Source organism: Podarcis gaigeae, assembly GCF_964106915.1.
Source record: "Podarcis gaigeae genome assembly, chromosome: 17".
Lineage (NCBI taxonomy): Eukaryota > Metazoa > Chordata > Lepidosauria > Squamata > Lacertidae > Podarcis > Podarcis gaigeae.
Window position 1 is genome coordinate 4240879 of NC_139694.1, and position 16301 is coordinate 4257179.

Here is a 16301-nt window from a genome sequence, read left to right on the forward strand (position 1 = left end):
TAAAATAAGTTTCCTGGTAATTCCCCTCTATTTTCTCCTCAAGAGGAATAGACACAGCACAGTCTTGTATAAAACTATATAAAATAGTTTACTCACATTCTGTTCACAGAAGGATCTCAGAAGGCAGACTTAAGTTACAAAATATATACACCTGGAATCTATCCCATAAGGGGATAGTTCCTTTGTCCTGTCTTGGCTGGAAGCCAAGAGAGCATCTCAGGCTGATTCTTCTTCGATGAAAGCAAAATGGAGAAGAAGGAGATGTACTGGCCAGTCCTGTACTTTTGTTACCTGCACAGGTGAGGTCACGCCCACCTCTGGCCACATGTGGAGGAAGTTTGTCCCAGCCCGGGAGGAAACAGTAAGTTTATCTACTGGCTGAACAAACATCCCTCCCCATGTCTAAACATGTCCACTCTAGTAATGTTGTATTTGACTGCTCTGTGTTTCACACCCCACAGAAGGTGGCCCCTCCGTATTTGTGGCTGGCTGTTTCTTGAAGCGCCAGCCTGCCGCTGAGGATGACAGGATACGCTGCCAAAATAAAAGATTTAAACTGTCCAGTGAGGGGGCAACATGAGAGGCGGGGCTTCAGAGGCCAACCAGAGGGAGCAAGTCTTCACTCTGGTCCACTAATGGGGTATTTAAGCTGGACACCCGCAGTGCAGTCAGCAGCAGGTCAACACGCCCGCCCACCTTGTACGCGGGCTGTGCCTTCTGGCTCTGTAGGTTGCTTGCCTTAAAGACCTTGCTGTGGAGATCATTGGTCACCATATTAGGGGCCATGAAGGAATTGCGACTGCAGAAAAATTGGGCCTGTCTGGAGGTTTATTTATCTTCCTCATAGCAATAGTCACAACTTTGGCAGTTAAGGCTTTGGGTGGAACTCTTAGTCTATTCCTGGGTGGGTGGTGAGATGTTGCATCTCCCTCCTCCCATTACAAGGAGGAAGATATTCAGAGCAGACGGGCCATAGATCTTCCCAGTGGTGGCCTGGGGGGGGGGTTCACAACTGTGGACCTGCATCTTGAGGTGACCCTTAAGCCAGCCATGACCCTGTTCAACATCACCCTTCTGGAACAAGGCTGGTTTAGGATACACATCCAGTGCCTGTGCCAATACTTACCATCATCTGTAATCAATAAAATTGTGGCCATTTTCAATTCCAAATATCTGTTGTGGTGTCATTTGTCTCATCATCACCCTTCCCATCTCATCTGGGACTCACTTTGAATGGGCTCACAAAATCCTTTAACACAGTCCTTCCTTCTGTAGTTCTTATTGCTGCCACAAAATGTTAAATGACTTTTAAAAGACACCTGAAGGCTGTTTAGGGAAATTTTAAATTTCAGATGGTTTACTGTATTTTTAATATTTTGCTGGAAGCCATACAGAGTGGCTGGGTGTGTAAATAAATAAATAAATAAATAAATAAATAAATAAATAAAATTTTAAGCTTGATTCAAAGGCTTTCTTGGCTAATCAGCTTTTCAACCCCTAGAACATATTTGCTGGGCCAGCCAGTTTTCTGAACTGGGAAGTGTGGTAAGCCAATAAAGCACCAGGGGATTTTTTTGAAATTGTTTTTATTCATTTTGTGGCTGGATTCCAAGAAGCCCCCACCCCACCCCAAGTTTTATAGATGGATAATGTGTTCGCATTATAGGTGGCGGAAGCTTCAATCGTGGCGGTGGGGGCTTCAACAGAGGTGGATGGGGTGGTGGGAGAGGAGGCTTAAACAGATCATATGACCAAGGACCTCCGGAAAGTGTAGTCATCCTGGGAGAGTTTATGCACCCCTGTGAAGATGACATTGTTTGCAAATGTGTGACTCAGGAGAGCAAAGTACCTTATTTCAATGCACCCATCTATTTAGAAAATAAGGAACAGATTGGGAAAGTGGATGAAATCTTTGGGCAGCTCAGAGACTTTTATTTTTCAGTCAAATTGTCGGAAAACATGAAAGCTGCTTCCTTCAAAAAGTTGCAAAAGTTTTATATCGATCCTGCAAAATTGCTCCCTCTGCAGAGATTTTTGCCAAGGCCCCAAGGTGAAAAAGGACATCCGAGAGGTGGAAGGGGAGGCCGTGGTGGAAGAGTGGCAGTGGCGGAGCAACTTGCTGTAGCACCCAGAGTGGAGAACAGGTGGGGGCATGGTTGGCGCGCGTCCCGGGAAGGCGCGGCATGCGGCACATGTCCTGGGGGGTGGCCGCGATGGCACCCTTTCCCCAAATGGTGCCTGGGTCGGTGCGCTCCCCTGCCCCCTTTGTATGCCAGTGCAGAGAGGTAGGTAGGTAGGTAGGTATTGTTGTCTAGATGTATGCAATAATGCCTCAGTGCAGAGAGGTAGGTAGGTAGGTAGGTATTGTTGTCTAGATGTATGCAATAATGTGGTAGAGATATTGTAGCACCCTGCTTGTGGTTAACGCTTAGCTGGAATGAAATATTCAACGCAGCAATAGAGAAATTAAAATAAAAATTTATTCGTCAGATAAATAAATGAGAGACACAGTGGTATTGGTTACCAAAGCTCTGCCCACTCCAGCCCTGGTGGTCAGCACTTATATTTCCTCAGCTCAGCCCCCTTGCTCCTCCTTTGGCTGCCTCTGTCCAATCAGCCTGGTTGAAATTCCTATTGGCTGTTTGCTAGAACCAATCATAAAAGATACACCCATTTCCTATTGCCTTTTATGGGAAACAAAGAGCTATCCATAAATGGTAAATAAGTAGTCATATATCTTACATTTGCCTCAATAAGGAACCTTAATTACCAACTCACCTCTTGCCCCTTTTGCCCTATTGCCCTCCAAAACAGATGGTTAATGGTTTTAAATTTTTATCTTAAACAGATGTCAGAGATCTTGGGTTCACATTCTCACACATCATCAATGAAAGATCTCCTTCTTTGGAGGTATTTAGCAGAGACCTGACAACCATATGTCAGGACTGCTCTGATGGTGTTTCCTGCTTGGCAGGGGGCTGGACTCGATGGCCCCTGTGGTCTCCTCCAACTATGATTCTATGAAATAAGAATCTAACATAAGAATCTAACATTTCTTACGTTCTAAATCCTTTGCATAATTACATTTAAGCCAATATATTTCATACATTAACATAGATAGCTTTTTAGAAGAATAAACCTTTACAAGGAAACATAAGAACTCAAAATAAAATAGGAAGAAGCCTCTTCTTCTGTTTACACCCCCTTTCTCCAGCCAGCTACTTTTTCCATTTGCCCTTTAACCTTAGGAGGCACATGGTATTAACTTACTATTTACCAATTTTTAATTGTGTTTTTGCAGGTGATTGTATTCTGTAGGGTCAGTAACCTAGTAACCTTTGCTCTCAGCCTGTAATTCCCTTTTTACAACCTTGAGAATTTTAGCTTCTGCTATAAATCAGGGGGGCCCTTGTCCAAGAAGATAAACATTCTTACCAAACTACTTAGGCAGATGGTCTTCTGCCTGGCATAAAACATTTGAAAATCTTTAAGCTCATTTTAAAATACAGGCCCTGATCAGATGCCTCATTCCCCCCTTTCAAGCTCAAGGACCTTCATCCCAAGTGTCCTTGATAGCTTGACCTTCATCATATTCCTGAGGTAAAGCTCTGTATAGGGCCATGATATGAGGTAGAGTTTCATTTGAAATCATCTTGCTAATTGTACTTCTAAAACATGAAATGATACATGGCACCATACATAAAACCATTACTACTACCGTCAAGAAAAACAAGCAAGACAATAGTATCCCTTTGAGTCCCGCAACATTAGGTAACCAATTGGTGAGCCATCCCATATCCCATCCTTCCCATTTTTGTACTGGGACATGTGCTATACTCTCCATCTTTGTGGCCAACACACGGATTGCCTCACCATTATCAGAAATGTTAAAGCAACAGGCATTCCCTGTCAAGTTCAAGACTCCACATAGGCCTCCCTGCCTGGCAAGTACATAATCCATTCCCATTTTCAGCTGCAAAATGGCGGCTCTACTTTCATCCACCTGTTGTGCAATAAGTCTCAAACTCTGGGCCGTTGCATTGGTTACAAGTTCCACTACTGCTTGCAATCGAATTATTCTGTTTAGCTTATAAATAGGATCCCGTGCCCCTTGTATGAGCTCACCAGGATTCCAGGAGGCAGGTTCATAATAGGCTATAATGCGCTCTGGTGGCCAATCATCAGTATCGCTCCAACTTTGGGTACTTCCTCCTGCTATATGAAAAATATCAGCGTTTCTTCATGTACGCTTGGCCGAACTAGTGGGCATAATCCACACTGGTGGTAATACCCACCCCAGGAAACAAGTCCCACTCCATTTGGAAGGGAGCTTTTTGTATGCCCATTCTCCACATATCCACCACAACCATCCGGCCTGAGGTTTTTGGTACGTGGAGTGCATAAGGCGAAATATCAAAAGGGGTACAGAGTTCACAGTGCAGTATGTTAGATTGCCTTTTGCTGTCACAGTTATGTTCCACACCATTTTCAATGCATGAATAAAAGGAGGTCACAGGGCATTCTCTGCTATCTACCTGCAAACATTGTAACAAACGATAGGTCTACGAAAGTAATCTGCAACATTCTACATAGTTAGACTGGTTTTAGCAGACCCCACATTTAAAATTACAGGGTTGGAAAGTGTCCCAGAAAATTATCTCCTACTTCAGGCAGAATATTCTCCCCAGAAAGTCTGCACCTCCTATTTCAGTTTATTTCGTCTCTGCTCATTCCCAAATAACGGGGAGGAAGTTAATATGGATATCTGAAAGTAAAGCACAGAACTAAGAAGGAACCTATATTGGCAGAACACTTGCTGTTCAGTCTTGACACGATAGTGCATTCATTCATTCATTCATTCATTCATTCATTCATTCAATGCTTCATTCAGTATTTTAGTTGATGTAGCATCTTGATTAATTCCTGTTTCAGTTTGGGACTCATGAAGATCAGGATAATGGCATGACCAGAGGAATATGCAGCAATCACATTAAGAAGAATTAAATGCACCCCATTGTCGTTAATGCCCATCCAAATGAAAACTATTGACAAGATTTCCACAAAAACGTTAGTTACATAGAGAATGAAGAAAGAAGCCAGGGCTTTGATGGAATTCAGGTGAATTTCTGTGCTGAAATCCCTTGCACTGTTCCCACATTTAAAATTGCAGGATTGGAAAGTGTCCCAGAAGATTATCTCCTACTTCTGGCAGAAGATTCTCCCCAGAAAGGCTGGATCCTCTATTTTAAGCTTATTTCGTCTCTGTTTATTCCCATTGCAATGCTGCTTGCTCTTTCTGAGGCACATAACATACAGGTGAATAGACCATTCAAGGAAAGAGCTGCAGCCATTAAGAAAAAAACAGCACCTTCAGAGCTCTGATTAACCGTATACCAGCCACCACACAATGCTGTGTAAATAATGGGGAGGAAGTTAATATGGATATCTGAAAGTAAAGCACACAACGAAGAAGGAACCCATATTGGTAGAACACTTGCTCTTAAGTTTTGACATGAAAGTGCATTCATTCATACAATACTTCATTCAGCATTTTAGTTGGTGTAGCATCTTGATTGATTCCTGTTTCAGTTTGGGATTCATGAAGATCAGGATAATGGCATGCCCAGAGGAATATGCAGCAATCACATTAAGAAGAATTAAATGCACCCCATTGTTGTTAAGGGCCATCCAAATCAAAACTATTGACAAGATTTCCACAAAAACGTTAGTTACATAGAGAACGGAGAAAGAAGCCAGAGCTTTGATGGCATTCAGGTGAGCTTCTGTGCTGACATCCCTTGAGCTGTTTTGTAACAGATTTTTGTGCCTCCACAGAGAAGTTAGTAATAAAATGGATGAGATCAAAAATATCATGAAAGGAAAGAAATTTGATAAAATATCTAGTAGGATAAGAAACTCACAGGAATTCGTCGTGCTAATTGCTGAGACATTATTGTTTAGATGTGATTCAAATAGATTATGATTACATTTAGACACAATGATACTGCCTGTTATTGTCACAGTGGTGGTGATTGCAGAGAAGCCCACAGTACCCAGAAGCAGCCAAGGCACCAGCCCAGGGAATCTCCGCTTCATTTGCAGGAAGAGAGGGTGGGAGAAGTTAGCAGTTTTTACACAGTACAAGACACTGAGCCAAGCGGCAAACCAAAGGCTAGGCTTATTAAGATATAGCCACAAGGCATTGTATGCAATATATACATTCCTTATCTGAAAGGTGTCCACGAAAAAGAGGTTGAATATTGCAACCTGTATCAAAACGGCATGAAATGCAAATCTGAACAAACCAAGCAAACTCTGGATCATGTCAGCCAAGGATAGTTTTCGGCTTCTATGCCAGTCAATGCAGTTCACGATAGCAATGAATCCGTTTCCCACCATTCCTGTGAGGGTTTCAATCACCAGAAGAATGAAGCCAAACAATTCAAATAAGGTAGGCATCTTTCTGAGCATGAAACAGAAGCGTTTCTTCCAGTGTAATGTGTAATATTAGCACAGGCTGATGCTGATGCTGCTCTTTATATGACCAGTGGGGAGCAAAATACTTCTGCCTTCTTTCTGGAATAGAGAAACTTGCAGGGAGGGGAGCGAGTTTTTTCCCGTTTGTTGATTCTGTTCAGATGCAAATCACATCTGGAAAGATTCCATTACTAAATCTATATCATATATTGTGCTGTCATTTTTGCAAATTCAACAGTGGTGCTAAATATCATCTTTGCATCTGGCTTGACAAACAGTGATACATGATTCTTTTAGGATTTGTTTATTTTGATTAATGTTGGTTCACCAGTATGATTATTTTTAATCCATCTGAAAACAGAGATGTCTATCAAATGATTTCATAAATTTATTATGTTTGTGAGGAACGTGGTTCTAATTGGTCAGAATATAAAACAGGGTGTTCAATTGTGCATGCCAGCAGAAGAATTTTTTAAAGAATTGATTCCTTGTTTTCTATTTTCTTGCCCCTCTTTAAGCAATCAGTGGATTTGATGCTCAGGTTTTGACCTCTTAAGGTACACCCAGCAGGGCTGCCCTCTGTCGCCATTGCTGTTCACATTGGAAAGAAATAATAATAATAAAACAACAACAACCCTGACCCCCCCCCCAAAAGGAACCACCACTAGGAACTTAGTGATCTTGCTATAGCTAGTTAAACCACAGAGCCTAGGACTTGCTAATCAGAAGGTTGGTGGTTTGAATCTCCACGACGGGGTGAGCTCCCGTTTCTCAGTCCCTGCTCCTGCCAATCTAGTAGTTCGAAAGCACGTCCAAGTGCAAGTAGATAAATAGGTACCACTGCAGTGGGAAGGTAAACGGCGTTTCCGTGCGCTGCGCTGATTCACCATTAGCAGCTTAGTCATGCTGGCCACATAACCCGGAAGCTGTCTGCGGACAAACACTGGCTCCCTCGGCCTATAGAGCAAGATGAGCGCCGCAACCCCAGAGCCGGCCACGACTGGACCTAATGGTCAGGGGTCCCTTTAACTTTACCTTATACTGTTAAGAACACACAAAGTCTCTAAGCAGTGAGAAGTTTCAGACATTTGGTTTCCTTAGAAATAGGCTTGGAGGGATGCTTGATGGCATTTTGAAATAGTTGTGCTTACTTAGAAACATACAAGTAGAAGACAGGTGAAAATTTAGCATTAAGCACTCCAACAGATGTCTAATAGCTCTCGGTTCCCCCGTCAGATTTTCAGAGATACAGCCAGCACCATCTGATCCTTTTAGAAATCAATTCAGCACTCTCTCGCTCTCATTTCCTAGACTTGAGCTAGGTACAAATTAGTGGTTTGTCCCTCACTCGCACTGCTACATCTCAAATCAAAAGCGGGTGGAGATGTCTTTCAACCGTTTTGCATTACCTGATTTGTTTTCCTGCACTTGCGTCGCCCCCAACTCCAATTCAGTGGGGTGTCGGGTGCATGCTGAAGAGCTGTTCGAAAAATATACATCTCAGCTTAGCTGCCTCTTCCCAGGAGAACCAAAGTGGATCATGCTGTCATCATCCGAGGCCCTTATTTGTGTTTCTCCTCCATGGAAACTTTGGAGGGTGGTGACATGAGAACAGGCCTTCTCAGTGGTGGCCCCTCACTTGTGGAATGCTCTCCCCAGGGAGGCAGGCCTGCCACCACCACCATCCAGTTTTAGCCCCCAAGTACAGTGGTACCTCGGGTTACATATGCTTCAGGTTGCAGACCCCGCTACCCCAGAAATAGTACCTTGGGTTAAGAACTTTGCTTCAGGATGAGAACAGAAATCATGTAGTGGCGGCACAGTGGCAGCAGGAGGCCCCATTAGCTAAAGTGGTGCTTCAGGTCAAGAACCATTTCAGGTTAAGAACAGACCTCCACAGCGAATTAAGTTCTTAACCCGAGGTACCACTGTAAAGTCTTTTCTTTACGCCTGGGCTTTAGTTTAAGTTGCTTTTTTAGTGTAAGTCTCTCTGAATTACTTGGTAAGGAAACGGACTAGCAAACATAATAACTGAATAAAATTAAAAAAGAAACCGCAACTTACAGCTTTCTATCAGATGGAAGCTGGTTTGAGGTGAAACACGTTGAACACCAGCATTTCTCAAGAAGTGCAGGACACATACGGATTGTGGCTTCAGTCACGTGTCCTTGGATTCAAACACCAGTGGTGGGAGTGCGCTAGAGGTAGAGCTGGGGGAAAATGGTAAAGCGTACACAGCCTGACTCAAAACTATCGGGCTTTTGTTATTTATACAGATTCCTTGCTTGCAGCACTTGCTTTTCAGGAACAATATCTGTATATTCCTTAGTCACTCTCTACTATCTACCTGCAAACATTTGAATAAATGATACGTCTATGAAAATAATCTTCAACATTCCTCCTAATTAAACCGGTTTATCGGATCCCAGACTTAAAACCACAGAATTGGAAAGTGCGGCAGGAGATCATCTCCTACTTCGGGCAGAAGATTCCCCCCACAAAAGCTGGATCCTCTACTTTCGGCTTACTTTTGTTCATTTTCAAGGCTCTGTTCATTCCCATTGCAATGCTGCTTGCCCTTTCTCAGGCACATAACATACAGGTGAATCAACCATTCATGGACAGAGCTGCAGCCATTAAGGAAAAACCAGCATCTTCAGAGCTCTGATTAACCATATACCAGCTGCCTCACAATGCTGTGTAAATAATTTGGAGGAAGTTAATATGGATATATGAAAGTAAAGCACAGAACTAAGAAGGAACCTATATTAGTAGAACACTTGCTGTTCAGTCTTGACACGATAGTGCATTCATTCATTCATTCATTCATTCATTCATTCATTCAATGCTTCATTCAGCATCTTAGCTGATGTAGCATCTTGATTGATTCCTGTTTCAGTTTGGGATTCATGAAGATCAAGCTAACGGCATGGCCAGAGGAATATGCAGCAATCACATTAAAAACAATTAAATGCAGCCCATTGGCGTTAATGCCCTTCGAAAACAAAACTATTGACAAGATTTCCACAAAAACGTTAGTTACGTAGAGAACGAAGAAAGAAGCCAGGGCTTTGATGGCATTCAGGTGAACTTCTGTGCTGACATCCCTTGCGCTGTTTTGTAACAGATTTTTGTGCCTCCACAGAGAAGTTAGTAATAAAATGGATGAGAACAAAAACATTGTGAAGGGAAAGAGATTTGGAAAACTATATAGTAGGATAAGAAACTCACAGGAATTGGTCGTGTTAATTGCTGAGTCATTGTTCTTGTTTAGATGTGATTCATATAGATTACATTTAGAAAAAATGTTATTGCCTGTTATTGCCACAGTGGTGGTGATTGCAGAGAAGACCACAGTCCCCAGAAGCAGCCAAGGCACCAACACAGGGAATCTCCGCTTCATTTGCAGGAAGAGAGGGTGGGAGAAGTTAGCAATTTTTACACAGTACAAAACACTGAGCCAAGAGGCAAACCAAAGGCTAGCCGTATTAAGAAATAGCCATGAGAAATCAGATGAAATGTTTAGGTTCAGCATAAGGACAGCGTCCACGAAAAAGAGGTTGGATATTTCAGCCTGTATCAAAAGGACATGAAATGCAAATCTGAACAAGCTAAGACAAGTCAGGATCATGTCAGCCGGGGATAGTTTTCGGCTTCTAAACCAGTCAATGCAGTTCATGATAGCAATGAATCCATTTCCCGCCATTCCTGTGAGGGTTTCAATCACCAGAAGAACGAAGCCAAACAATTCAAATAAGGTAGGCATCTTTCTGAGCATGAAATAGAAGCGTTTCTTCCAGTGTAATGTGTAATATTAGCACAGGCTGATGCTGATGCTGCTCTTTATATGACCAGTGGGGAGCAGATACTTCTGCCTTCTTTCCAGAATAGAGAAACCTGCAGGGAGGGGAGCAAGCTATTTTCATTTGTTGATTCTGTGCAAATGCAAATCACATCTGGAAGATACCATTACTAAATCTATATCATATATTCTGCTGTCATATTTGCAAAATCGACAGTGGTGCTAAATATCATCTTTACATCTGGCTTGACGAGCAGGGATACATGATTCTTATAGGATTTGTTTATTTTGATTAATATTTGTTCACCAGTATTATTATTCTTAATCCATCTGAAAACAGAGATGTCTATCAAATGATTTCATAAATTTATTGTGTTTGTCAGGAACGTGGTTCTAATTGGTCAGAGAAATAAATCAGGGTGTTCAATTGTGCATGCCAATAGAAGATTTTTTAAAAAGAATTGATTCATTGTTTATGTAGTACTTGCACCTCTTTAAGCAATCAATGGATTTGACGCTCAGGTTTTGACCTCTTAAGGGACACCCAGCAGGGCTGCCCTCTGTTGCCATTGCTGTTTGCATTGTTCATGGAGGTACTAGGCATCCAACTATGCAAAGATGCATCTACAGACGGTGTTATTGTGCAGAATGAGGTACACAAAGTATGTTTGCAGATGACACCCTCTTAGCTTTGCAAAATCCAGTAACAGCCCTTCAACCACTTAAGTGGCAGCGATAAATGTATCACAGGGTAGCAGGATTGCAAATCAGCTACTCTAAATCTGTTCTCCTTCCTATCAATTTAGAAACAGTACAAGAGGCTGGTTACTAGCTAACTCTCCATTTGCCATAGCGCATGGAGAATTTAAGTAGTTAGGTATTAACTTCACTGCAGACACGGCTTCCAGTTCTGGCTGCCTTAATGGAGACAGCTCCCATGACAATGGGAGATCGTTAGCGAAGGAGAAAACAAGGATGATTGAGGGTAATTATGCTTGCAAGGTCCCCCCAGCGCCAGGGGGGAACAGACTTCACTTGCAGATTGTCTCGGTACCTGGCTTTTGCTCCAATATGGAATGCGGGAGGCATGGATGCGCTGAGTGCAAAGCCACTTTGCCTGTTGGTAATCCTCCTACACCATCATTAAGAAGCAGGGATTCTTCCGCTCATTAAAAGTTTAATTAGCAGTTATGTATAGACGCATGCTAGAAAAGTCAGTATGTGGAGGGGGGGACACACACCCTAAAAATGGATTCTTCATATTTTTTAAAATTTTCATAACTGACTCAGCAAACCCCCTAGAAGCCAAATTAATATTTTAAAGCAACAAGCAGAGTGGTAGCAAACTAGATTATAGATATGGTTTACAAATAAAAAAAAGAAACTCTTGTTGGCTCCGCTATTCAAATCTCAGCCGTCTTTGGCACAGAGAATCAATAATAGCCAGAGACAGAGGAGATCCAACAAACACTTGTTTATTCAGCTGAGCAAAAGAGAGGACAGAAACTGTTCTTAAATAGAGGCATGCTTTCGCTAATGGGGCCTCTTCCTGCCACTGTGCTGCTGGCACACGATTTCCGTTCTCATCCTGGGGCAAAGTTCTTAACTCAAGGTAACTCTTTCAGGTTAGTGGAGTTTGTAACCTGAGGCATTTGTAACTTGAGGTACCACTGTAATGGCAATTAAGACTATCCATCACTAGCAGGCTTTCACAGGAAACAGAGCAGAGACCACTTTTCTTTCTTTCTTTTTGATAATAATTTTAATTAGTTTTCAATTATAGTCCAATAATAGTCTCATTATAACAATGCCAAATTATAATACAATTACTAATACCAATCATTCAAATACCAAATTATATAATTTAGGTGGCCCCCCACATGCTAGAATTGATGGTATGATTATTTTCTTTATTTCCGCGTTCCAAAATCTTATTAATTTCAATTACATTCCAATCAAAATAATAATACAACAGTTGCAGTATTAATTATTTCTATTCATGTTGACACATTAAATGATTTATGAAACTACAAGTGAGGCACACAAACTATGTCCTTGTTCTTCCTGTGTGTGACAATTATTCTGTCCGTGATGTTTCTTCCTGTCCTTGTAAAATGTTATGTCTCTCTTTTCCCGGTTGTTGCTGTTCTCCATCATGCCTTGGGTGGATCTAATATCCCATTGTTGTGTCAGAAATTGCTCCACTGCTCCGTCCCATGCTTCATTGTTTTGCGACTATGACAAAAGCTGCAAAAATCACACTGTCCCAGTAATGAACCTTATCAGTTCCTTGGAAAGTTTGCAGATTCCTTTCATCTATCAGCCAGGCTGGAGATAACTAAGCGCTTGTACTTCGAATTATATTGAATTCCAAGTCCTTTTAACATTATTCAGTTCAGTCCGTAAATAATAAAGGATGGGGAAGAGTCAGCTCTAAGTTTCCATCCCAAGTTTCCAGAGCTTCCCTCCCTTTTTCCTTGTTGTTGTTGTTTTTACACACACAGTTCCATTTAATGTTATATTCCATATCTACAATCCAGTTTCATCCCTACTCACTTGCACATATGCAATCTGAACTAGCATTCAAGGGAGGGTTGCCAAATCATAAATGTAGAGAAGAAAACTTCATATAAAGAAGCCATAGGTACCCCTCCCCCCACCTTTTGTACTGAATGACATCATCTCTCAAGTTCAGACCTTAAAGACCTTGCAGCTGGTTGAGTTCCGCAGTTTATGTTCTCATCTATTCTTGCATGTGCATGTACATTAGTCCAAGTTAAGCTCTAATTAACAGGAGAACTTCTGTTTCTTAATGGCAACAGGGGAGGATTATCGGCAGGCAAAGTGCTTTTGCACTTAGCATCTCCCTGCCTCCCACAATCCATACCGGAGCGAGAGCCGGGTACTTTGATGAGCCGCGAGTGATGTGTGTTCCCGCCTGTCCCTGGTTTTCAGGTACAATATCTGTATATTCCTTAGTCATTCTCTGCTATCTACCTGCAAACATTGTAACAAACGATACATCTATGAAAGTAATCTTCAACATTCTACCTTGTTAAACTGGTTTTAACAGATCCCACATTTAAAATTGCAGGATTGGAAAGTGTCCCTGAAGATTATCTCCTACTTCAGGCAGAAGATTCTCCCCAGAAAGGCTGGATCCTCTACTTTCAGCTTATTTCGTCTCTGTTCATTCCCATTTCAATGCTGCTTGCTCTTTCTCAGGCACATAACATACAGGTGAATAGACCATTCAAGGAAAGAGCTGCTGCCATTAATAAAAAATCTGCATCTTCAGAGCTCTGATTAACCATATACAGGCCACCTCACAATGCTGTGTAAATAATGGGGAGGAAGTTAATATGGATATAAGAAAGTAAAGCACAGAACTAAGAAGGAACCTATGCTGGTAGAACACTTGCTGTTCAGTCTTGACACTATAGTGCATTCATTCATTCATTCATTCATTCATTCATTCATTCATTCAATGCTTCTTTCAGCATCTTAGTTGATGTAACATCCTTACTGATTCCTGTTTCAATTTGGGACTGATGAAGATCAGGATAAGAGCATGACCAGAGGAATATGCAGCAATCACATTTAAAAAAATGAAATGCACTCCAATGTCATAAATGCCCATCCGAGAAAAAACTATTGACAAATTTCCCACAAAAACGTTAGTTACGTAAAGAATGGAGAAAGAAGCCAGGGCTTTGATGGCATTCAGGTGAACTTCTCTGCTGGCATCACTCACACTGTTTCGTAGAAGATTTTTGTGCCTCCACAGAGAAGTTAGCAATAAAATGGATGAGAACAAAAATGAAGGGAAAGACATTTGGAAAAATATATAGTAGGATAAGAAACTCACAGGAATTGGTCGTGTTAATTCCTGAGTCACTGCTATTGTTTAGATGTGATTCAAAAGGTTTACATTTAGACCTAATGATACTGCCTGTTATTGCCACAGTGGTGGTGATTGCAGAGAAGCCCATAGTCCCCAGAAGCAGCCAAGGCACCAGCCCAGGGAATCTCCGCTTCATTTGCAGGAATACAGGGTGGGAGAAGTTAGCAATTTTTACACAGTACAAGACACTGAGCCAAGCGGCAAACCAAAGGCTAGCCGTATTAAGAAATACCGATGAGGAATCATATGCAATGTTTATCTTCGGCATCAGAACAGGGTTCACGAGAAAGAGGTTGAATATTGCAACTTGTATCATAACGGCATGAAATGCAAATCTGAACAAGCTAAGACAACTCAGGATCATGGGGATAGTTTTTGGCTTCTAAACCAGTCAATGCAGTTCACGATAGCAATGAATCCATTTCCCACCATTCCTATGAGGGTTTCAATCACCAGAAGAATGAAGCCAAACAATTCAAATAAGGTAGGCATCTTTCTGTGCCTGAAATAGAAGTGTTTCTTCCAGTGTAATGTGTAATATTAGCACAGGGTGATGCTGATGCTGTTCTTTATATTACCAGTGGGGAGCAGATACTTCTGCCTTCTTTCCAGAATAGAGAAACCTGCAGGGAGGGGAGCGAGCTATTTTCATTTGTTGAGTCTGTGCAAATGCAAATCACATCTGGAAGATTCCATTACTAAATCTATATCATATATTCTGCTGTCATATTTGCAAATTCGACAGTGGTGCTAAATATCATCTTTGCATCTGGCTTGACGAGCAGGGATACATGATTCTTTTAGGATTTGTTTATTTTGATTAATGTTTGTTCACCAGTATTATTATTCTTAATCCATCTGAAAACAGAGATGTCTATCAAATGATTTCATAAATTTATTGTGTTTGTGAGGATCGTGGTTCTAATTGGTCAGGGAAATAAATCAGGGTGTTCAATTGTGCATGCCAATAGAAGATTTTTTTAAAAGAATTGATTCATTGTTTTTGTAGTACTTGCCCCTCTTTAAGCAATCAATGGATTTGACGCTCAGGTTTTGACCTCTTAAGGGACACCCAGCAGGGCTGCCCTCTGTTGCCATTGCTGTTTGCATTTTTCATGGAGGTACTAGGCATCCAATTATGTAAAGACGCATCTACAGACAGTGTTATTGTGCAGAATGAGGTACACAAAGTATGTTTGCAGATGACACCCTCTTATCTTTGCAAAATCCAGTAACAGCCCTTCAACCACTTAAGTGGCAGCGATAAATGTATCACAGGGTAGCAGGATTGCAAATCAACTACTCTAAATCTGTGCTCCTTCCTATCAATTTAGAAACACTACAAGAGGCTGGTTACTAGCTAACTCTCCATTTGCCATAGCACATGGAGAATTTAAGTAGTTTGGTATTAACTTCACTGCAGACACGACTTCCAGTTCTGGCTGCCTTAATGGAGACAGCTCCCATGGGGTCACTCAGAGGAGAAGATGGTGAAATGCAAACAGGGGACACAGAAAGGGCTGAACTCCTCAATGCCTTCTTTGCCTCAGTCTTCTCCGATAAAGAAAACAATGCCCAACCTGAAGAATTTGCAGCAAATGATTCAGCAGAGGAAACACAGCCCAGAATAACTAAGGAGATAGTACAAGAATACTTGGCTAGTTTAGATGTATTCAAGTCTCCAGGGCCAGATGAACTGCATCCAGGAGTATTAAAAGAACTGGCAGATGTGATCTCAGAACCACTGGCAGTCATCTTTGAGAATTCCTGGAGAACAGGCGAAGTCCCGGCAGACTGGAGGAGGGCAAATGTTGTCCCTATTTTCAAAAAGGGGAAAAGAGAGGACCCAAATAATTACCGCCCAGTCAGTCTGACATCAATACCAGGGAAGATTCTGGAGCAGATCATTAAGCAAACAGTCTGTGAGCACCTAGAAAGGAATGCTGTGATCACCAATAGTCAGCATGGATTTCTGAAAAATAAGTCATGTCAGACTAACCTGATCTCGTTTTTTGACAGAATTACAAGCCTGGTAGATGAAGGGAACGCAGTGGATGTAGCCTACCTTGATTTCAGCAAGGCAGTTGACAAGGTGCCCCATGATATTCTTGTAAAGAA

At 41.7% G+C, this 16301-nt stretch overlaps 1 protein-coding gene across 1 annotated transcript; it reads left to right on the forward strand.

The window, feature by feature from the left end:
• Positions 1–246: 246 nt before the first annotated feature.
• Positions 247–3305, forward strand: LOC310835430 (H/ACA ribonucleoprotein complex subunit 1-like; the record flags this gene model as incomplete). Its single annotated transcript, XM_083720063.1, has 4 exons — positions 247–299; positions 664–725; positions 1667–2144; positions 3302–3305. 4 exons carry the CDS (start codon positions 247–249, stop codon positions 3303–3305), a joined length of 597 nt encoding a protein of 198 aa, XP_083576189.1.
• Positions 3306–16301: the final 12996 nt, after the last annotated feature.